This window comes from Podarcis cretensis (assembly GCF_951804945.1).
Source record: "Podarcis cretensis genome assembly, chromosome: 8".
Lineage (NCBI taxonomy): Eukaryota > Metazoa > Chordata > Lepidosauria > Squamata > Lacertidae > Podarcis > Podarcis cretensis.
Window position 1 is genome coordinate 45,296,226 of NC_137177.1, and position 22,617 is coordinate 45,318,842.

A 22,617-nucleotide genomic window follows, 5' to 3' on the forward strand; every position below is an offset into this window, starting at 1 on the left:
ACCAAAGCCATGACGAAGGAAATCTGTAGAAGTCAAGCCTCTTTCTGCCACTGACCTATTCATGTCACAGGAGATCTTTGGGCCAATAGCTGACAGCCTATGTATTATGTCAAGATGTGAGTGATTTTATACAAATGAGAAGAGTCTCTTCTGTGCCATCAGTTTTAAGCCTTTCATCTGAAATAAAAAGGATGCGGATTAAAAGCCATGTCAATTTCCTGTACTATGAACTACTAGTTTTGAGGGCAAACTGGAAGGCTTTCCCATGTTCCAATAATAGCTGAACTCAGCAGTAAATCTTTCCAAGTTTCACTTATGTTGCTTTAATGCTGCAATTTAAATTGTTAAGGAATGTATTTCTAGAGTAGCAACATGATTCATTGCTATTCACTTTTAGGTAAAGCATTAATCAGTTGCAGCCAAACTACAGAATGCTTCAGCTATGCAATATTTTAAACCAACTGATCTTTGCTTTTTCAAAATGATAGTCTAAAAAAAGGGGGGGGGTGTTTCTTTTTTGGAGAATTTGGGCCGTACTTCTAGTGCATGGAAGGACTCTTTTCTCCTTCTCTTTCTCCACCCTCTTTTTCAACCAGGCACTCTGCAATGCACTTACTGATGTCTCAGTTTGCATATTTTCCTCCTCATCATCATTGCTATTTCCTTTTGTGTCATGTCCTTTAGATTGGGAGCCTGAGGGGCAGGCATTGGCTTGTTTTTCTTTTTATCTGTAAGTTGCTTTAGGGGACTTTTGTCTCAAGAATGGAGTAAAAATAAATACATAATCTGAAATCCTCCTGCACCTCATAGACATTTGTCAGTTTGCTTCCCTCCCAGTGTGCTCCATGTCATATGGACTACTCTAACAGATAGTATGCTGTGGCTGCAAATTCCATGTTGAGAGAGGAGAAAGCCACTGAACAGGTTGGTGTACAGGAGAACTTCATGAAACAAGCATAGCACATTGTGTCCAGCACATTAAGCAGCATGTCTCTAAGTAGATGTTCTGTGGCTGGAGTGGGGACTATTTTTCACACTGAGAGCCACATTTCTTTTTAACCTTAGGGGTTAGGTCCCATTGAACTGAATCTGTAAAGTCAGTCATGACTTAAGTCCCACGGGAACTAAGTGCAACAGTCTCATTCTGGATCAAACTCAATACTATTACCAAAACTTAATTCACATATATGTGAAAGAGATTTCTTTGGCTGACTTTCTTGGGCATGAGATGTGCTGAACAAGAGATTCTCCTTACAGGTGTTTTCAGGTATCTGCATTCTGGTGGTTTGTGTTTGGGTTTTTTTGGTTAAGAAACCCATCCCCTGCCCCACAGCTCTTGACATTCTCAGACAGAAAATGCTTAAGTCCTTGGAGGCGGCTTACATGTATGAAACGAACCAGCTAATAGGAGCATTCAGCTCATATTTGCATGACTTGTATTCCTTCTGAAAAGAAAGCTAGCAGAAATTTACAGGTAGGTATCTACGATCCAGGTATGCCATGAGTCTTGTATGCTGACTGAAGCTTTTCTGCAATCCCGAGTCTTCAGTGTTAAAGCAGATCACATGAACAGAGCACTCATGGTAGTGATTAGATGTCCATGTCATCAACCAGTCCAGGTGCATGAAGTGTCCCTGAGCTTCAGTGTTCCTTAGACATACTGCAAAATACTAAATATTCTTGTCTGGAATTTTACCATTGCAGATGATCCTTCTTGTGTGGACTTCTTCACTTGGTGCCATCTGGTCCCCCAGCATGGTGTCTGCAATCACAAATTTTACGGCAAGCAATGCTGCAAATCGTGCACACGGAAGAACTGATGTGAATGGAGTCAGTCCAACACTTCAATGGCAAGAGACTCCCTTGCAAGATGATGGCAAACTTTTCTAGAAGGTCTTCCAGAACCACAAATGACCAATGGGAGAGACTTGGGTACTGTAGAACAAGATGTTCTATGGTACAGCTTTTAACCAAGGATTAGTACACAAGGACTGGACTTTTTCCAAACAGGGTATTTTTGAATGCTAGCAGATGGAGGCAACTTTTAGCCTTCTTTCTATTTGTCATTAACCCTACTCTGTTAATGGTCATATCTGATCTCCAAAGTCAGTATGGTGCTCATATTCTGCTCAGTGGTATGCACACAGAACCTGCAATGAGGCAATATCATTGTAATATGAAGAGATATGTTGGCTATTTCAATGTTAGTTAGCATAGCCCTTCAAAACAAGCAGAAAACAACTCCAGAGAAATTACGTTGGTGGCTGCTGAGATAACGTGTTGCTGTATATAACATAGGCATTATGTTATTCACAGTAAGCACAATTACTGCACTATCAAGATAAAAGGTGCTTTTCTATTTCACTTGCTGCTGGGAAAGCAAGGCTTATATCATGGTAGAATTTTAGTTTTATTTTGTTCCCCATTTCACTTTGATTAGTAACTCAGTCATGGTTTACTAACCACTTGAGAGGCAGGCACTCCTTGAGATGCCCATCCAAGAGAACAAAACAGGACTTTTCTTTAGAGCATCTTCATTTAGGGCATTGCTATGTAGTATGAGCAGACTAGCATTTTATTCTTCAAGTAACTCATGAAAGCCACACATTTGCTGTTAGGCATCATTATCATCAGCGCTGAAACAAATGATCACCAGAATCCCAGAATCCCATCGGCGTCCAGAATATGCTAATTTAGAGTTCAGTTTTGAACACTCACAACTTTTGGAGAACTTGCAGAAACTAGGTCTTTCACCTGCAAAACTTGAGTTTCCAAGCACTACACCTAGAAAGAAAACTCAGCTGTTGCCAGAAAAGTATAAGTGGTCTGCATGAAATTCATAAACCAGTTTCTTGGTGAATTCAAACAGGGTTCTAAATTAATATGGTTGTTTTTAGATTATAAAGTCAATAGATAAGAACAAACTGCATGATTCAATTCACTGATTGATGTGTCAGTACAATACAATGCTTTTTGCAAATTGAGTCATTTATTTTCTATTTGCCACCCCACCATTATTCCCTCATGTAAAATGCCACTCTGGAGGGTTTTCTGGCCTCCTGGAGCCAATGCACAGTTTGTAAACAGGGGAAAGCTATTGATGCCTTCTGCATGAACATGTGCCTTTGTTCATGTGGGACTCAAGCCTATGATCTGTGTTATTTGTTCTGGGTAGCTAGCCCAGAATAATCAAACACCAACACAATTTATTTTTTGCAGTGGTGCTGATATTTGTACGCTCAGAATCCAATGGAACCAGGGCACACAATATCTTGGATGCCCAAACTGCAAACATTTGGAGGACCAAGCTATCACCTCTCTCTCTTTGCCAAAACTGAGACAACTAAAGAAAGATTGTAACCTAATGAATTTTTCTGAGGAATGGCTAACAATGACATTTCCCTCTGTTTCTACCCAATTCCACAGTTTCATTTGATGAATGTAGTTCAGCTTCAGTGATCCAAACTAAAAGTAGCCCCATCAGTGGTCAGTTAAAAATAGGAGTTGCTTTTGCAAATGCTTAAATGAAACAAAACAAAATACATGTCTTCTCTGTAATATGCTTAAGAAATGATTATTGGAACCATATCTTGGCTTCTAAATTCTCCATGTCTTGAATATTGAACGTTGTAAACTTATACTTTCCAGGGGACATTTTCCTCCCCCGGCAAACTTTTGTTCTAAAAATGTGTCATTTTTTATTATTTGATGTAAAAATATTAATTTATTAATGCATAGCTCCCCCCTCTTTTTATTTTCTCACTTACTTCCCAAGTAAGTGGCAGCAACAGCAAAATAGTGTTACATAGAAGTATGGCTTATGGTGTAAAAAAGAAGAAGCGCAAAGTATAAAGTGTACTATTTAATTATTTTATAAGTTTTATAAGAAAAATACTCTAACTGTTTCATTATGTTTGGTACACATACACGTTTTGAATAAAACATGGAAGCTTGATGTACATTCAGAGCAATGTGAATGACATTTCTGTTTCTGCATGCTTTTACAACAGCTGCCTTGAACATTCTCATGCCTGGCATATAATTTTGATATCCTGGTTTACTGTAGCAATACGCACCAACATTTAAAGGCTATGTTGATATATAGAAAGCTTCATTTTAGGCCTGATAGCTGCCTCATACCCTCCAACATATCTCTGATGAAAATAGGGATGTCCTATTCAACAACAACATTATTATACCCCACCCATCTGATTAGGTTGCATCTGGGCAGCTTCCAACATATATAAAAACATAATAAAACATTAAACATTAAAAAACTTCCCTATACAGAGCTGCCTTCTGATGTCTTCTAAAGGTTGTGTAGTTACTTATCTCCTTGGCTTGGGGGTTGCTTAACTCCATACCCTCCAACATCTCTCTGATGAAAATAGGGAAATCTTCAGGAAAAGTGGGACATTCTGGGATCAAATCAGAAATTGGGATGGCTTCTGTAAACCTGGGACTCTCTGGAAAATATATAATTCTTTAAAGAGGTCATGAACCCAGGCATGCAAAGCTGGTAACAGGCCTAGGCCAGAAGGGAAATGTAGGATCTATTTCAATCATCTTTACCAAAGATCTCCCTTTGCCTCTACCAGGGGGACTTGGAGTAGGCCCTTTCAAAAAGGTAGATGCATGCCAATTGTCCTACCTGCCCCCCAGCCTCTGTTCTAGCCTGGTCATGCAGGATAATTGTGTATTGGTATTATAGATGCACTGTTTCTGGATAACGAAAAGCAGATTATTTCCAACATAATACCGTGTGGATCCACATTCTTTTGCAGTGCAAGAGCTGTAGGTGAAATGGAGATTAGAATGGGGATTGCATTTAGAATCTTGAAAAGCTCCAAATTCTTGGAAGCAACTCAAGCCAAGCTTTTTCAGATTCTTTAATGCTACAATAAAACAGCCCACAATCTCAGATGTCAGGCTCTCAGTTCATCCATGCTGTTCTAGTTTCAGGTTTGGGACACCCATTGAAGGAACTGGAAATTTATTCTGGATGTCGGACAACAAGAGGTATTAAATAGCCAGATGAGAAGGAGGGAGGCTAGGCGACAATGAGAAGGGACAGTGTATGAGTGGGAATGTCAGAGTATTCCAATAAATACACAAATGGGGGAAGAAATTTACAATGTTCATTTATTCATCCCATGTCCAGAGTGGACATTAATCCAGTGAATATGATTGGTATTTACTGCTGGTGCTTTCAGGCCTCAGAAAATACATAATTGATTACATTTTCCCTCATTTGCTGGTGATACTGGATTTGTAGTACTCTCCATTGAGAATCCAGGGTTCATGAAGCATTGCTGCCCCCATACCCTCAACCCCTGTCATACAAGCACCACATAACCCAAATTTCAGGACTAGGAGGTATAATAATAGTTGATATATTAGAGAAACACTCTTATTTGGGACATGAGTCAAAGCTTTGAAGTTTGCAATTTGTTGGGTCTATTGGAGCTGTCGAAGACCAAAGACTTCTCTTTGTATATTGTTGGCTATCTCTTTAATGCATCACAAGACAAAAGAAAACCCATCCCTGAAAATAGAGGATCTGCATATAATTGGCATCTGCTAATTTATATGTCTAGAGGCAAATGTAGAATAATTACTATAATCTAAGTAGAAACACAGTCTCACCATAGCAGGGAAGGCTGCGACCAGATGACCTGTGTCCCTGACCAGGTGTTGACTGTGGACTAGCAACTACAAGGACCCTGTTCTCCCTTCTTGTGGTTCTTTATATTTAAACTGGTCTTGGAATGGACCGCCCTTCAAACAGAGGGCTGTCCTAATAAAGCTGGACACATAGTAGCCTTACTTTCTTCACAGGTGGGGAACATTTTCAGCCTAAGAGCCACATTCCCTTCTGGCCAACCTTCTGGGGGCCACCTGCCGGTGGTGGGTAAGGTATGAGGAAAAGGTCAGCAGAGCAAAAAAATGTTTATCTTGGTACAGCAGACTCATTTATACTCACACTCACATACCCTTCTTTAGTCTCCATCCAAAAAATAAAAAAGACATTATCAGAGTTCAAGGACACAGACTAGCCAGGCAAAAAACAGCTGAGGAAGGTGCAAAGCAGGGCTGATGAGGGGTGTGGCTTAGAAGGGCATGTCACCAAGCAGAGTGTTTCAAGGGCCAGGAAGAGAGAACTTGGGAGCCACATTTGAGCCCTGTGCTTGAGGTTCCCCAATGCCCCTTCCGATCTTCAGGAGGAGGGGGGGTTGTGGGATCACGACCCCGCCCACACTCACTCTCGCGAGGCTGGCGTCAGCCTCGCGGGAGACAGGGATTCACCCAATTAGCATACCCTGTGGCGCCAGCCAATTGGCTGGCGGCAGGGGCGGGCCTTCGTAGGGCCACTTAAGGTCAGGGCAGCCCCTGGCTCGCCCCCTTTCTTCCCTGGAGACGACGCAGTTTCCCACCCACCCGCCCTTTAGGTTTTGCCACTGACCTTGCTATGGGCTTCGGCTGGTCGCCGCAAGGGGCCTGGTAGGAGTTTTTCCATTTGGCTAATTGGCTGGTTTTGTGAGCCACTTGGTTTTTTCGCCTACCTCGTAGCAAATCGTCACAACTCCCTCGGTTTGGCGGTAGGCATTGGCCGGGGTATTATCATGCAGATGAGGTTGGGGGGGAGGAACGCCATCACCTCCCCCAATGCTTGAAGGGTAGTTCATTAAAGGACTCCGAGGGGCGACGCCTCGTCCGAAACCTACGGAGACTAGGGCCTAAAGCGCGCCCCCGAGCGGTAACCCCTCGGGGAGCGCCTAGGGATATGCATCTCGGGTGGCTCCCCCTGTTGGTGTTTAACCCTTCCCAGTCAGACCGGATAGTCGGTTAGGGCCAATGCCTAAAGCCAATACCCTTCTTTCCTGTAATCAATAAAGTTGTGGCCATTTTCGCCCATTAACCTAAAACTCTGTGTCCGTTGTCTTCATTTATTCCACCTGTGGGGGGGGGGAGGGAATAGCCACACAACTATGCTTTGCATATCAACAGTGTTTATATTCCAGCCCATATTTTGTGGTTTTGCATCATTACAGGAGGGGCCTGTTCCTGTCTTCTCAACAGTGGTACTGCTGACAGTAGGGTAAATTTCTGTAGGGTAAATTTCTAGTTCTCCACTCAGCAGACTGAGCAGAAGGTTCCCCTAAGCACAGCAGAGCTGACTCACCATATTTTAAAGTAGGTGAAGTAATACACATTACCATCTAAAGAGCTCCCCACCCTACGACCATGAAGTCCAGAGTCTAAAATTACCTAACAGCACCACTGCTTCTCTCCAGCCACAGAAAGCCCTTCCCAAGCTTTGCTTCTGGTTGAACATTTTGTTTCTTGACCCAAGAACATTCTCAGGAAGCCACAGTTCTGGAAAGTCCTGCCCTTATTTTCCCTTCCTTGTTTAGCCTCCCACCACGTTGGTATATACGCAGAGGACTTTGTTCTATTGCATTCAATTGAAAGGTTATAATTTGGACTAAAGAAAAATGGCAATGTGAGCTAAACAAATTCAAACAATTTCACTAATCAGGGTTGCTTATCTAACTTTTCAAAGGAGTTTTTTCTCCCAATGTTCCATCCCACTATGTGCAATTAGGCTAAAATAGTAGAAATGAAATGTTTAGCTTTCCCATATCATATTGTGTAGTCTAAGTTGATGGTAAAACCATTACAGAAGCATATTGTCTGTGAGGGTGCGTTGTTATGGACAGATAGATATGGATGGAGTAGGAAGAAATTGGATAGTTTTTTCCTCATCTTAATTATTGCCCAATGGCTGTAATAAGATAGTAAAAAGAGCCCTGCTGGATGAGGCCAAAGACCCACTCTGTTCTCACAGTGGTCAGCCAGATGCTTATGGGAAGTTCACAAGCAGAACCTGAGCGCAACAGCACTCTCCCCATCTACAGTCCCTAACAATTGGGATTCAGAGGGATACTGCCTCCGTCAGCAAAGGTCAAACATAGCTATCATGACTAGAAACCTCTAATACCCTCCATGAATTTGTCTCATCTTCTTTTAAAGCTAGCCAAATTGGTGGCCACTTCAACTTCCGGGGGGGGGGGGGAGATCCACAACTACGCACTGCATGAAGAAGTACTTTTTAATGAAATGTGTCCTGAATCTTCCAGCATACAGCTTCATCGGCTGTTCCTGAGTTCTAGTATTTTGTTTGAGAGAGCTCAGGAGCAGAGGCACAGGGGAGAGAGGAAACGGAGAGCGAAGGGGAAGAATCTGAGGGCAGCGTAGGGGAGTATGACAGTGGCCCGAGAGATTCCATGAGCCTCTCCAGCGATTCAGAAGATTCCCAGAAGGGGGCACCGATGGCCAGGGCAAGGGGGGTCCCAGGAGGGACGCACCAGAAGCAAGGGGCCAGCGGGGACTCCCAAAGCAGTAGCTGGAGATCAGGACCAGTTTCCCCACCAGAGCGTAGCGGGGGGGAGGAGTCCCATGTATCAGGGCCAGCGTCTCCTCCAGTAGGGAGAGAAGATGAGTCAGGGCTGACCACGCCTCCATCGCTGAGTGAGGGAACGGAGGGGAAGTCAGATCCAGCTGGCCCCCCCGAAGGGGGAAGCAGTGACAGGAGCAGTGTAATGGTCAGGAGGAAGGTTGCCGGCTGGGCGCGTGCGCCAAGTTCAAATGTACAGGCGCGCGGGACAGCAGAAGACCCGAATGGGGAACCAGGTCCTAAAGCCCGCCGGAGGCAGGGGGAAGACTCAGGGGACTCAGCGTCAGAAGAGTCTAGAAAGCAAGACCCCAGTGGACAGGCGGACCCAGAGGAGGAAAGAGCAAAGGAAGAGGTGGAGCAAGGCTAGAGTCTTAAACTGGTGTTTGGGGGGAGGAGATTCAGAAGGAGCTTCAGCGGTCTAGACTCCAAGACATAGAGCTGCGCGCCGCGGCTTTGAAATCGAAACTGATCTTCAATAAAGACTTTTGTATATAACAAGAACTGGCGTTGGTCCTTTGTGAGCTGGGACCTCGGGCAGCTCTGACACTTCTCAATCCACACCATGAATAATTTTGTACACCTCTATCGTGTCCCCTCCTTACCTTTTCTATATAAAGGAGTTCTTCATAAAGGAGTTGCTATATCCAGTTAATCATTTTGTTGCCCTTTGCTGGACCTTTTCCAGCTCTACAATATCCTTCTTCAGGTGAGGTGACTAGTAGTGTGGCAGCTGATCTACGAGCCTGTAGGATTTTGAGATGCATTTAAAAAAAAAAAAAAAGAGGGGGCAGGGGTGGACATAGGAGTCACAGACCAGGTACTCCATCCCTTGACATGAGTGAATTCTCGTCACATTAGAGAATTTCCATCAATTTTTCCCCTGCATGCATACTGCTTCTTGCTTACAACATGTCCTTTTGAAGGCTACCATTTTCATTAGAAGGATGTTTCAAGGAGGGAAATGTATATTACGTTTCTTACATGGAAACTGTGGAGTTCCTCATAAGCCCAAAGAAAAACAAGTCATAGTCAGGGAGAACCACATCCCATAAAAGAAATGAGACAACCACAATGAAATGAAATGAAGCCCCACAAAGGAGGTGAGTGGTTTGGCTAGAAGATGATGAAAAGGGCACATCTGGTGAACTGATGACTCTCCATGAAAGGAACATAGAATGATGCTTGTATTGCATGGTAAAATTATCTGGCTGGCAAGTGGCCTCTAAGGCAAGACTGCTGGGTTATTGGACAGTTTGTTCCATTATCTGTGGCTGTGTGCTGTGATTACTTTCCACCTCTTGTGAGGTTGGTCATCCAAAATGTAATGCTTCAGGGGTTCACACTGATAAGTCAATAGGAATATTTCATGAATATCACTGCCAGCTGGGAAGCAGAGTAATATTTGGGGAAAGGAATCTGATTATAAATGGGTCAGAGGACTCTAGGAAATAGCATCATGGGCTGGAAGGTGCCTGCTGGTCATAAGTTGTGAGGAGGAGATACTTTCCCTGGATTCAGAGAATTCATAAACCACCCTATAAATTTAGCATCAGTTACTAAATTCTTATCAGTTTTGTTCCGGCATGATCACACTGCCAACTCTCATCATCTTTAAGGGGAATTTAAGGAACGCAGGAAGCTGTCTTATATTGAATCAGAACATTGGTCTATCTAGTTCAGCTTTACGTACACTGACTAGCAGTGACTGTTCAAAGTCTGACATAGGAAACGTGCAGCCTTACCTGGAAATGCTAGGGATTGAACCAAGGATCTTCTGCATTTAAGGCAGATGCTTTCCCACTATGCCATTCAGTAACCTCTAGGGCCAGATGATCCTAAGTGCTCTTCTACCCTAGCAGAAGGTATTGATCACTGTGACTCCAAAGCTCAACAAGAAGTGACCTGACCATGGCAACGGACAGGTTGTAAAATCATGTGTTTTCAGAAAACTATCATGTCTAGATAGAGAAGACCAATTCTAGAGTGTGCTCTGCTATATGAGTTGAGCCAATGAGGTGTTGGGACAATCCTATGGGCTTCATGGCCTCCACAAAGCTGTTGTGGAGTTGTGGATTGAGTGGTCCTGAAGTGGATATGAAGATCTGCCAGGGCAATAAAATTAAGTTTGGCTGTAATCACAAAAAAACCCCATCTAGCTGAGCATCCTGTTCTCACAGTGGTCAACCAACCTATAGAAAACCAGTAAGCAAGATCTGAGTGCAACAGTTTTCTCCCCACTTGGGGTTCCCAGCAACTGGTATGCAGAGACATACTGCCTCCAATTCTGAACATGCTTGTGTGTGGTATCTTATCAATGTGCAAACACTGGATAAAGACCCTTGATGTGATCATGCATGGAATCACATCACGTGAATTAACCCTAATATGCAGAGTTCCCCAGACTGCCCTCTCCATGATTATTTGTGCATTTAGCATTCAAAGCAATCATTCTAAGAGCACAACTGCACCTCCAAGGAGCATCTCATCTCAAGATACAAACCAGCAAGCTGTGTTTTTAGCAGCTGACACTGCACACGTGTGGAGCGGACAGTGACTGGTATTTTTAAAAACAAATTGTCATGTTGCTTTTGCCCAAACATCACTGGTATCATTATTGAAACCCACCAGTGTTTAGTGGAAGTGCCACTGCTGCACACAAAACCACGCCCAGAGTCTCAGATTTCTTAAATATAGTTGTGCTCAAAGAGTTCCTCTCACCACTTTGTTGGAGTTGGCTTCTTCTCTCCATTCCTAAAGTACTTTTAAAACACACACAAACACACACCAAAATTACATATCTATCAATGTGGCAAGTTATTTTTAAAGTTTTCAAAGATCTACTTCCACAAGAAGATCACTTTTTCTTCTTGAGAGATGTTAACATCACACTGAGCTCTGTCTCCAACTCTGAACTCTGGAACTGCAGGATTGAAAAAGCTCAAAGGGCTTCAGTTCCTGCCATCCACAAAGGGGGTGGCAGCAAACTAACCAGACTGCCAGGCTCCCCCAATACTAGCTAGCCAACACATTTTTTTTTTTTAAAAAAAAAGCTTGGATATGGGCAAGTGGTAGGTCACAAGGTTGTGAATGTCTCCATCTGAAACCCTAGAGAGCCATTGCTGGTCAGTGCTGAAAAAGCTTTGTGAGATGAAATAATGATTTCACTCAGTTCAGGGCAGCTAAAAGGGGAAAGCTAGAATTAATTGATAACTTTATGTTTTCTTGCATGTTTTTAATTGAAACCTATGTTGTTTGCTTTGCATATAAACTTTTTAAAAAACAGTGATATGCATTAATGAGATATAGATTCCTGCAAGCAACCTTCCAGAATTAGACTTATCTTTTTTAAAAAAGTCTCCATGAAAAATTCACCAGCCTTTTAGTGCAAATTTCTCACAATGTATGCATGCTTCTATGCAATTTTCATTTTAAAAAAATTGTAAAGCAGTTTCCCCTAATAATTGTGCTTTTTAAAATGCTATTTTCACCATAGAATCATAGAATCTTAGAGTTGGAAGGCACCCAATGGTCATCTAGTCCAACCCCTTGCAATGCAGGAATCTCAGGGAGAGCATCCATGACAGATGGCCATCCAACCTCTGCTTAAAAACTTCCAAGGAAGAAGAGTCCACAACCTCCTGAGGGAGACTGTTCCACTGTGGAACAGCTCTTATTGTCAGAAAGTTTTCCTGTATGTCTTGTCAGAATCTTCTCTTTTGCAGCCTGAAACCATTGGTTCAAGTCCTACCTTCCATAGCAATATGTGCTTTTTTATGCACACTTAATCCAATGTATGTATTTTTGAACACATTACTGCATTCCTAAATTTGGAACAGTGCACATTTTGAGGAATGGCCACGTTTTAGTTTAGCATGCAGTTTCATAACATGTGAATTAGGTAGGTTTGCCTTTAGATGTGAATTGAATTGAAGTTTCCCTCCATCTCTACTCACAAACACCCTTTGGCCACAACAAAAGTAAGATAAGCACCTCAGAAACTCTCAAACTTGCCCATGAGAATTTCTCCAAAATGTTGTCTCTACTTTAATAAGGAAATAAAATACATTTGAAAATTATCAAAGGAGAGAGAACAGTGAAGGGGGGGGGGATTATCTACAGAACAGTAGATTTCATGCTCTGTCTATGGCTGATAATATAATGTGCTTTCCTCCCAAAACTGTCTGCTTAAGACAGCTTCCCCTGATTTTGATATGGTGTAAGTTCTCTTTTCCTGAGCTGAAGTGAGAGAACAGCTAAGGAAGTTTGTTATTCTTGGGGGCTGGCTTTTATACATGTCTCTTCTTGATTTTTGTCATGACATTTTCTGAAGCAATTGTTGATTGGAACCAGGCCAGTTTTTTCCTGACAAAAAAATCTTTTAAAAAAACCCCTTCTCTGAAATTAATGCTTTTCATGATAACATACATACAAACCTAGCTGATAATAGCTATTTCAGTTGTTGCTCAGTGCTTTAAACAAGCTTTAACCATTGATAAATTTTGCATTTCTTTGTACATCAAAATGATAAGGGAAGAAACTTTGACACAGTCTTTTAATTCCTCATTTAGCCCCCAGTTTATCCCTTCATCAGAATGTTCTTCTTCAGATAGCATTGATCACCAAGCAATCCTGCAATAATTCATTCTGACAGAAAAACTCCACTGATGAAAATGTTGGGCTCTGGAACGATTCTGCCACTGGCTTTTGAACCACAGTCTACATAAGAGAGGTTCCTCTCTGTTTACAACTTAGCTGTCTGTGGACAGCTCCCTTGGCCTGAAGTGAGATTAGTGTTGCACCCCATAGTTGCCTTTGACTGGACTTAACTGTCCAGGGGTCCTTTACCTTTTTAAAACTTAGAAGTCATCTGTAATGAAGAAGTAAGGGAGAAGGGAAACTGAGAATGCATGTTATGATTATTTTGGGTGAAACAAATTTCCCTTGGGTCCCCTGAGGGTTATCTAGTTCAACCCACTGCAATGCAGGAGTTGCAGATTTAGGCAAGAGAGGCAGATTTAGGCAAGTGTGACTGGTTGCATTGGGTATGGAGCTTTGGGAGTGCTGCAAGTACAGGGCCGCCTTTACCCGGGGGTGCAAGGGGTGTGGGGCACTCAGGTGCTAAATTCTGGGAGGCGCCCACTGCTAAAGCTGCCTAAGCGTATTGTATTGAGCTGCTATGCGGCAGCGGGGTCAGCAGCACCTTTGACATGGCTGATCTTGCGCCACCTGCCTGCTAATGCTGCTGCAGGGAGAGCTCTCTGGAAAGTCTCACTCACCAAAGCTGGGAGGAGGGGGAGTGACAGGAAAGAGGGAGAGACAGACAGAAAGAGAATGCGCCTATCTAGTGTCGGGAGTGCACACAGGCTCTGGAACCTTCCCAAGAAGAACTTGTATATGCGCTCTCACAAGGGCCCTCCCAGCTCCTCTAGAAATAAGGTTGCTCCCACAATGAAAGGCTGCCTGAGATGGCTCTCCCACGCATGCACACAATGCCCACCCGTCTCATCTTTCAGACACCTCCCTACGACTGTAAGCGCATGTGTGGAGTCTTTACACCGATTCCCAATGTGTTCTTTGTCTTCTTTAGAAAAGCTGGTTTTAAACAAAACACACACACACACACACACAAACTCCTTTTGGAGCCACGCAGGTGTGAGCACTATTTATCAAAAGATAATAGTGACATAAGGCATAATAAAAGTTAATTTGGGGGCTAAACTACATTTGGGGGCGCTGGGCGGATCTTTGCACCCCGGCGGGGCATATGCTAAAGACAACTCTGTGCAAGTATGATGTAGAATGAAAGGCAAGAGATGGGGGGGGGGGACCAAATTTTGGCATCACACAGGGCACCAGGGAAATATGAGATCCCAAAGTCTGCCATTGACTAAAGCATCCATGGCAGAACTCTGCTTAAAAACCTCCAAGGAAGGAGAGTCCACAATCTCCTGAAGGAGTCCATTCCAAGAGCTGTTGAACAGCTCTTACTGCCAGACAGATCTTCCTGATGTTTAGTCGAAATCTCCTGTCACAGGCTTGTGACAGCCCTTTAGATATTGGAAGACGGCTATCTCAGTCTCCTCTTTTCCAACTCCCTCAACCATCTCTCATAAGGCTTGGTTTCCAGACCCTTGATAATTTTGGTTGCCTTCTCTGCATGTGTTCCAGCTTGTCAGTATCCTTTTTAAATTGTGGCACACAGTATTCCAGGTATAGTCCGACCAAGGCAGAATAGAGTGGTACTCTTACTTCCCTTAATCTGGACACTATAGTCTGTTGATGTAGCCTATAATAGCATTTGTTTTTTTGCTGCTACATCTCATTGTTGACTCATGTTAAGCTTGTGATCTGCTAAGCCCCCTATATCATTTTCACATGTACTACTAGCAAGTTAGGTATCCCTCATCTTATATTTGTGCAGCTTGTTATTCTTGCCAATGTGCGGAACCTTACATTTGTTCCTATTGAAGTTCATTTTGTTAGTTTGGGCTCAGTTCTCCAATATGTGAAGGTCATATTGAATCACTATTCTGTCTTCTACAACATTAGCTACCCCCACCCCACCCCAGTTTGGTATCTTCTGCAAATTTAATGAGAATCCCCTCAGTTCCTTCATCCAGGAAATTCATAAAGACGTTTAAGAACAACAGGCCTTGGCCCAAACCCTGCAGCACCCCATCTGTCACTTTTTTCCAGAATGACAAGGAACCATTAGTGAGCATTCTTGGGGTTCGGTCAGTCAACCAGCTACAAATCCACCTAACTGTTATCTCATCCAGCCCACATTTTACCAGCTTCTTCACAAGAATATCATGGGAGACTTTGTCAACAGAATAACTTAATTTTTCTTGATCTTCCAGGAGACTTTCAAGCCAAGAACAGTGGTTTTCATAAGCACTGGACCACATTTTTGTGACATTCAAAATTGAAAGTTCTCTCCTCAGCCTCTGGCTTAAAGGCAGGAAACAAATTTGCCCACTGGCAATTTCTGCTCCCATTTCTATTTTTGTTTGAATTCTCTGACATCCTTAATTATGATTTTCTGGGTGTTTTAATTGTTATTTTCTAGTGATTTCTAAATTTAAAGCAGTAAATCCTAAATTTAAAGCAGTCTAAATTTAAAGCAGTTTTTGAAATAAATTAAATGTGTAATTGCATGGTGTCATGGTGTCTGTGACCTGAGGGGTGTTTGCCCTCTAGACAGCAACTATGTTCAGGTCTGACATCCTATAGCTGCCAACATGTAAAGAAGCTAAGAACCTTTAGCCCCACAATAATCTAGGAAAAACCAACCCTTCCTGATAGAATCTGTAGCCCCACAAATCCTGGACCAAGGGAAACCTAGGTTGTTTCTGGATGTCCTTGGAATTCAAAAACATGAACCAAACAGTCCATTCATGGTCTTTTGAGCACTAAACCCACAAGTTAGTCAGTAGCATATGACCAAGTAGCCAGTTACCAGATTCAGAGCCAATGCTTACTCCAAGAAGCCACACAAAGGATAAATACAATACTTTTTAAAATAGGTTATGAATGACAGAATAAGAACCATTTACAAATAAGGTATATTTAAGAAAGGCTAACCTTGTAAAGACACTTTTCCGGGTTTGAAAACAGACCGTAATAGCTTGTTTCACCCTATACCAAACATTAGGGTCACAGATCCCACTGCATCCAGGCACATGGGTTGTTGCATCACACAGTCATTCATTCTGATGGGAGGGTCATTAGATCAAAAACCATTTTTATTCAAAAAGGCTTGGATACAGAAGGATAGGTTAAGGCCAATAAGGGCTTAGGGGCACAAAAGTAGTCATAAACAATAAATAAAACATTATAAACCAAACTTCCACATTTCCACATAAATGATAGAAAGATTTAAACAAAAGATACAATCAAACTCCTAAGCAACACCCCCAAGGCAAGAGTCTGTTCAGAAGCCTCAGCTTTTGTAGCTGGAGTCAGTCAGGGGCCCCACCCTTCCAGGCCAGGTGGCAAAAAGCTTGCAAGAACTCACAGGTCCACAGTGAAGATTTTTGAAGACAATTTCTAGGAGCAAATTCCTAGGAGCTAACTAATTTTAAACTCTGCTTACATTTACAGCTGAAAACATGCCACTTGCGTTCCCCAATGCATTCAATCTTACAGTTGTTATTTATTTGTATTGCTACAGGTATGAACTGATGGTGCTCCCATTCCATGGTTTTGCTGTCCTCTAGTGCATGACTGAAGAACAAAATAAATGTAAGTTTTTGAGTGCTTATTCTACACCAAGCAGAAAAACGTAAGTGCTCCTACTCCGCCACCAAGTGGCCATGTTGCATAAAAATAGCAAGCATCTTTAAGGAGTAATATGTGTTGGAATATAAACTGCTCTGAGGATTTAGCAATGCCGAAAAAACATGATGCTTCATTTATTGATTGATTGATTGATTGATTGATTGGTTGATTGCAGTTCTTTCCTTGTTGGTTAATCATGCTCTTAACCCCAAAAAGGTTCCTACAGTGGTTTTGTTGTTGTTGTTTCGTTGTTTAGTCGTGTCTGACTCTTCGTGACCCCATGGACCAGAGCACACAGCCAAGCACTCCTGTCTTCCACAGCCTCCAGAAGTTTGGTCAAACTCATGTTATTAGCTTCAAGAACGATTCACAAATCAATAAAAACAAGGCAGTTCCTGTATTGAGACTTACAACCTAATCTATATGAGCCTAAAGGAAAATGGATTGGGAGGGAGAAGGAAAAGGGCAAAACCACTAGCTTTTAATTACAAGTTCTCCTAGTTATTTATTTAACAGGATTTATATGCTGTTTAGTCACCTAAAAGTGGCTTATATAAATCATACCAATAACATCAAACGTTGAAAAGAAGTTGACCTAAACTTCATCCAAATATAAATAAACCCAGCAGTTTTAACACAAATGTGCATAATAAAGTAAAATCACATGTTAAAATGTCTTGCCAAGGTAGGCTTACCTATCCCAAAAAAGTTTTAAGCAGGCACCAAAAGCAGGTCAGTGAACATACATGCCTAATCAATGGGCAAGGAATTCCAAACGATAAGTGTTGCCACAATGGAGGATTGATTCCTTGCAAGTGAAGAACGAACATTATGTGGAACTTGTAAAAGTGCCAGTTCCACAGACTGGAGTGATCAAGTGGGCATATGTGGGGGAAGGTGATCCATAGACTATATACCAACAGTAAGATCTTGATTTTGGCCCTGGGTAGCAAATACGAAGCCAGCACAAATCTCTGAGAGGACGTTTAATATGCAAATAGGGTATCATTCCTGTCAGCCTCACTCGCTGAGCAGCCCTTCTTAGGATCCACTCTGCTCACCCTGAAAAGGGAGAGGGGCTAGAAAAGGTGCCCTAAACATAGTCTGCCTCCCTTTTTCCTTGACTGGATTACCGCACCCAGTGGGGTCACCACCTAGCGATCGTAAAAGACAATTGAACTTTGGAACATGGACTTTGTCGGATAATACAGATAACAAGCATCCTGAACACAGAACTGCCATCATTGCAAGAGAGCTGCAACATTTTAACATCGATATTGCAGCGCTTCAAGAGACTCAAAGAGCAGGTGAGGGACAACTGAAGGAGGAAAAGGAGGCTACACATTCTTTTGGAAAGGTCTATCTGAACAAGAACATCAAATACATGGGGTAGGCTTCGCTATCAAAAACGATCTTGTGAAGCTCCTGTCAGAAGTCCCTACAAGCATTAATGAGCGACTCTCAACCTTTTGAATAAAACTCACCAAAACCCAACAGGCTACTATTATACTATATATATATATATATATATATATATATATATATACATACTATATATAGTATATACTATACTACTATTATACTATTATGCACCAACACTGGATGCCAATGAAGACATTAAAGAAAAAATTTACTCTCAGCTGGATACCGTTCTATCAGAGATGCCTAAGGAAGATAAAATTATCCTCCTGGGTGACTTTAATGCCAGAGTTGGGTGATATTTCTATCTGTGGCCTGGGACTATTGGGAAAGAAGTAATTGGCAACAGCAACTAGAATGGAATCTTACTTTTGACAATATGTGCAGCGCACAACCTTGTTATTACCAACACACTCTTTTGACAGAAAAATAAATTTAAAACTTCATGGAGGCATCCTCGGTAAAACCACTGGCATCTTTTAGACTATGTGATTGTCCATGCTAAAGATCACCATGGTGTGCTCCTTACCAGAGCTATGACGAATGCCGATGACTGCTGGACAGATCACCAACCAATACACTCCATAATGATTTTCAAGATTATACCTCAACGCAGGCTTCAAGGAAGGAAACCAAGGAGCAAAATGAACACTCAAGCCCTTCAAGATCCCGTTAAGTGGGATTGCTTCCAAATGACTCTTAAGGACCATCTGCTTTCAGAATTTCCTGATAACCTTGAGGAATACTGGACCAAGCTAAAAACATCTATTATTGCAGCCTGTGAACAAACTATTGGATACCAAACCAAGAAACAGCAGGACTGGTTTGATGAAAATGACAGTGAGATTGAATGCATGATTGACAAGAAAAGGAAGGCTTTTCAGATCTGGCAAAGAGATAGAAACTGTACCACTAAGAAAAAAACCTGTGCAAACTTTAAGACTGAGGTTCAGAGAAGAACCAGAGAACTAAAAAACACCTAGCGGGTAAAAAAGCTTAAGAGATCCAGCACTAAGCTAACACTCATGATGCACAGAATTTTTTTAAAGCCACGAAGACCATCTGCGAGCCAATTAATCATGGCATATGACCCCTATGCTCAGCAGATGGTACCACACTGCTAAAAGATAAAGAAGCTATTGCACTGCCTGGAAAGAACATTACCAACATCTCCTTAACCGCAACTCCCCTGTAGCTGTTGAGGTCCTCTCACAAATTCCGTAAAAACAAGTTAGAGATGAGCTTGCAGTATCTCCAAATCTGGGAGAGTTGTGTACGGCTATTAATCAAATGAAAAACAACAAAGCCAGCGGACCTGATGGGATACCTGCCAAAGTCTTCAAAGTGGGTGGAATTGAACTTACACAACAACTTCACAAGGTCATCGAAAAAATCCGGGAGAGAGAAGAGATCTCAGCAGACTTTAGGGGTGCCAAAATTATCAATCTCTTTTAAAAAAAGGTAACAGAACTGACTGCAGAAACTATCGAGGCATCTCTTTATTAGCTGTGGCCAGCAAAATTCTTGAAAGGATCTTAGCAGCCTTCTCTTAACAATATCCGAGGTGACCCTTCCTGAATCCCAAAATGGTTTCTGGCCTTTTAGGGGGACAGTGGACATGATTTTCACCCCTTGACAGCTTCAAGAAAAATGCAGAGAGCAAAACCAACCCCTGTATATGGCGTTTATTGACTTAAGGTTTCAACACTGTAAATCGTAATGCCCTGTGGACTCTCCTTCTGAAAATTGACTGCCCAGATAAATTTGTGAACATCATTTGGCTCCTCCGTGATAATATGACAGCAACAATCACAGATAACAATGGCTCTCAAAGTGAACCCTTCACAGTGGGATCAGGTGTTAAACAGGGTTGTGTTATTGCCCCAACTCTATTCATTATTTTCATTGCCATGATCCTACACTTTGCTGAAGGGAAAGTTCCCACCAGAGTAGAAATCATATATTGAACAGATGAAAAGTTCTTCAATCTGAGCAGGCTGAAAGCAAAGAGTAAGGTTACTGTAACTTCCATCATAGAGCTTCAGTATACTGATGACAATGTAGTGTGTGCATGCTCAGAGGTTGACCTCCAAACCATCCTAAATATCTTCACAGAAGCTTACAAAAAACTTGGCCTACCACACTTGACATCCAAAAAACTGAAGTGCTGCACCAACAAGTACAAAATAATCCCTCCGCAGTGCCACACATCCAACTCAATGGTGTAATGCTGGAAAATGTCTATCACTTCTCCTACCTAGGCAGTTATCTTTCCACAATGGCCAACACTGATGCCGAAATCCAGCATCGCCTGAGCTTTACAAGTGCAGCTTTCTCCCAATTGAAGTGCAAAGTGTTTGAGGACCGGGACATTTGCAGGGAAACCAAAATGCTTGTTTACAAAGCTATTGTACTACCAACCTTACTGTATGCTTGTGAAACATGGGCCACTTATAAACGCCATCTCCAACTCCTCAAAAGATTCCATCAATGGTATCTCCGAAAAATTTTACACATCACTTGGGAAGACAGATGAACTAATATCAGTGTACTGGAAGAAGCAAAGATCACCAGTGTTGAAGCAATGATTCTTCAACATCAACTTCATTGGATTGGTTATGTTGTGTGGGTGCCTGATTATTGTCTTCCACAGCAACTACCCTATTCCGAACTTAAAAATGGAAAGCGTAATGCTGGTGGTCAACAAAAGAGGTTTAAAGACTGTCTTGAGGCAAATCTAAAAAAAGTAGTATAAACACTAACAATTGGGAAACACTTGTCTTCGAGCACACCAATTGGAGAACCGCCTTTACCAAAGGTGTCATGGGCTTTGAAGACACTCAAACTCAAGATGCAAGGGAGAAATGTGCTAAGAGGAAGGCACACTTGGCAAATCCACACTGTGATCAACTCCCACCTGGAAACCAATGTCCGCACTGTAGAAGGACGTGTGGTTCCAGAACTGGCCTCCACAGTAACTTACGGACTCATTGGTAAAACCATGATTATGGAAGTCAATCTTACTCGGCTACGAGTGATCGCCAGAGAAGAAGACTCCTGTCAGCAATCACACAGCAGCATTCTGCACCAGATGTGATTTCTGAACCAAGTGCAAGGCAAGCCCCACACTAAGTGCATTGCAGCAATCTAATCCAATCTTCTAATGACCACATGAAGTTTGGAACAACTTTTCAAAGTCATCCTGACAGAGAATGAATTGCCATGACCTAGCTTGGACGGGATCGAGGCATAAGTGAACATGGACAGATTCTCCTCCTACTGGAAAGGAGGCAGTTGATGCATGGCCAAAGCTGAGGAAATGCACTTTTAACTATAGCCACCACCCTGCTCAAAAGCAGCATCTGAGCACAACAGCGCTTTCCTCTCCTGCAGTTTCTAGCAACTTGTATTCAGAAGTATATTGCCTCTGACTATGGAGGCAGACCACATTCATCAGAGTTAGTGGCCACTGATACTCTTATCCACCATAGAATCCTCCTCTACATGGGAGAAGATCCTGGGCCAAACAGGATTCTTCCCTGTGTGGAGAAACTGTACAGATGTAACTCAATGCCCTTATAAGTCTCCTTCTCATTCGTGCCATATGCATAGGTAAGGTAAAAAAAGGTACAGTACCCCTGGACAGTTAGGTCCACTCAAAGGTGACTATGGGGTTGCAGCACTCATTTCGCTTTCAGGCCGAGGGAGCCAGCATTTGTCCACAGACAGCTTTCCGGGTCATGTGGCCAGCATGAATAAACCGCTTCCGTCGCAACAGAACACCAAGATGGAAACCAGAGCGCACAGAAATACTGTTTATCTTCCCGCCGCAGTAGTACCTATTTATTTATTTCCACTGGCATGCTTTCGAACTGCTAGGTTGGCAGGAGCTGGGACAGAGAAATGGGAGCTCACTCCATCACAGGGATTCAAACCATCAACCTTCCGATCAGCAAGCCCAAGAGGCTCAGTGGTTTAGACCACAGCGCCACCCATATCCTGGTGGCATAGGTGGTGGGTGGCACATGCATTTGAGGCCTGTCCATAAGGCCAAGTGGAGCAGGGTCATACCAACCTGAGTCTGTTCTCAGCCAATCTCTATCTGCCTGCTTTTTCTTACTCACCAACACCTCTGGTAGGGCTCTCTGCCTTCCACCCTACTAGCCTCAATAGACACCAGCCACCACTGGACATGTACAGCATTGGTGAGTGAGAGCTGACACAGGACGCATTGCCAGAAATGGCTGTGTGATGTAACTACCCTATATTCTTTCCGGGACAATTGTATCATTAGACACGCCCTCCGGAGATAAAATTGTTTTTTATATTTGAAATTGTTTCAGGCATGTTTTTATATGAGAAATTGTTTGATAGGGGTTGCAGCCGGTGTAGAACTGTTATAGTCACTTAGTGGTAGACTTGTTGTGGTGATGAAGTGTTGCTGCACAAGGGAAAACATA

The 22,617-nt window shown here is 42.5% G+C and overlaps 1 protein-coding gene and 1 long non-coding RNA gene across 5 annotated transcripts in view; both read left to right on the plus strand.

Annotated features, from left to right (window-relative positions):
• Positions 1-3,944, plus strand: part of ADAMTS18 (ADAM metallopeptidase with thrombospondin type 1 motif 18) — a 95,192-nt gene extending 91,248 nt beyond the window's left edge. For all 3 annotated transcript variants that reach the window (XM_079988209.1, XM_079988210.1, XM_079988211.1), the window contains exon 23: positions 1,705-3,944. In XM_079988209.1, coding sequence (XP_079844335.1) covers positions 1,705-1,820 — 116 coding nt within the window. In that variant the 3' untranslated portion in view covers positions 1,821-3,944. The remainder of the gene's footprint in view (positions 1-1,704) is intronic.
• A 954-nt stretch (positions 3,945-4,898) lies between these two features.
• LOC307222774 overlaps positions 4,899-22,617 on the plus strand; it is a 41,207-nt gene continuing 23,488 nt past the window's right edge. For both annotated transcript variants that reach the window (XR_013841872.1, XR_013841873.1), the window contains exons 1-2: positions 4,899-5,019; positions 16,632-16,702. This is a non-coding gene — a long non-coding RNA (uncharacterized lncRNA). The remainder of the gene's footprint in view (positions 5,020-16,631; positions 16,703-22,617) is intronic.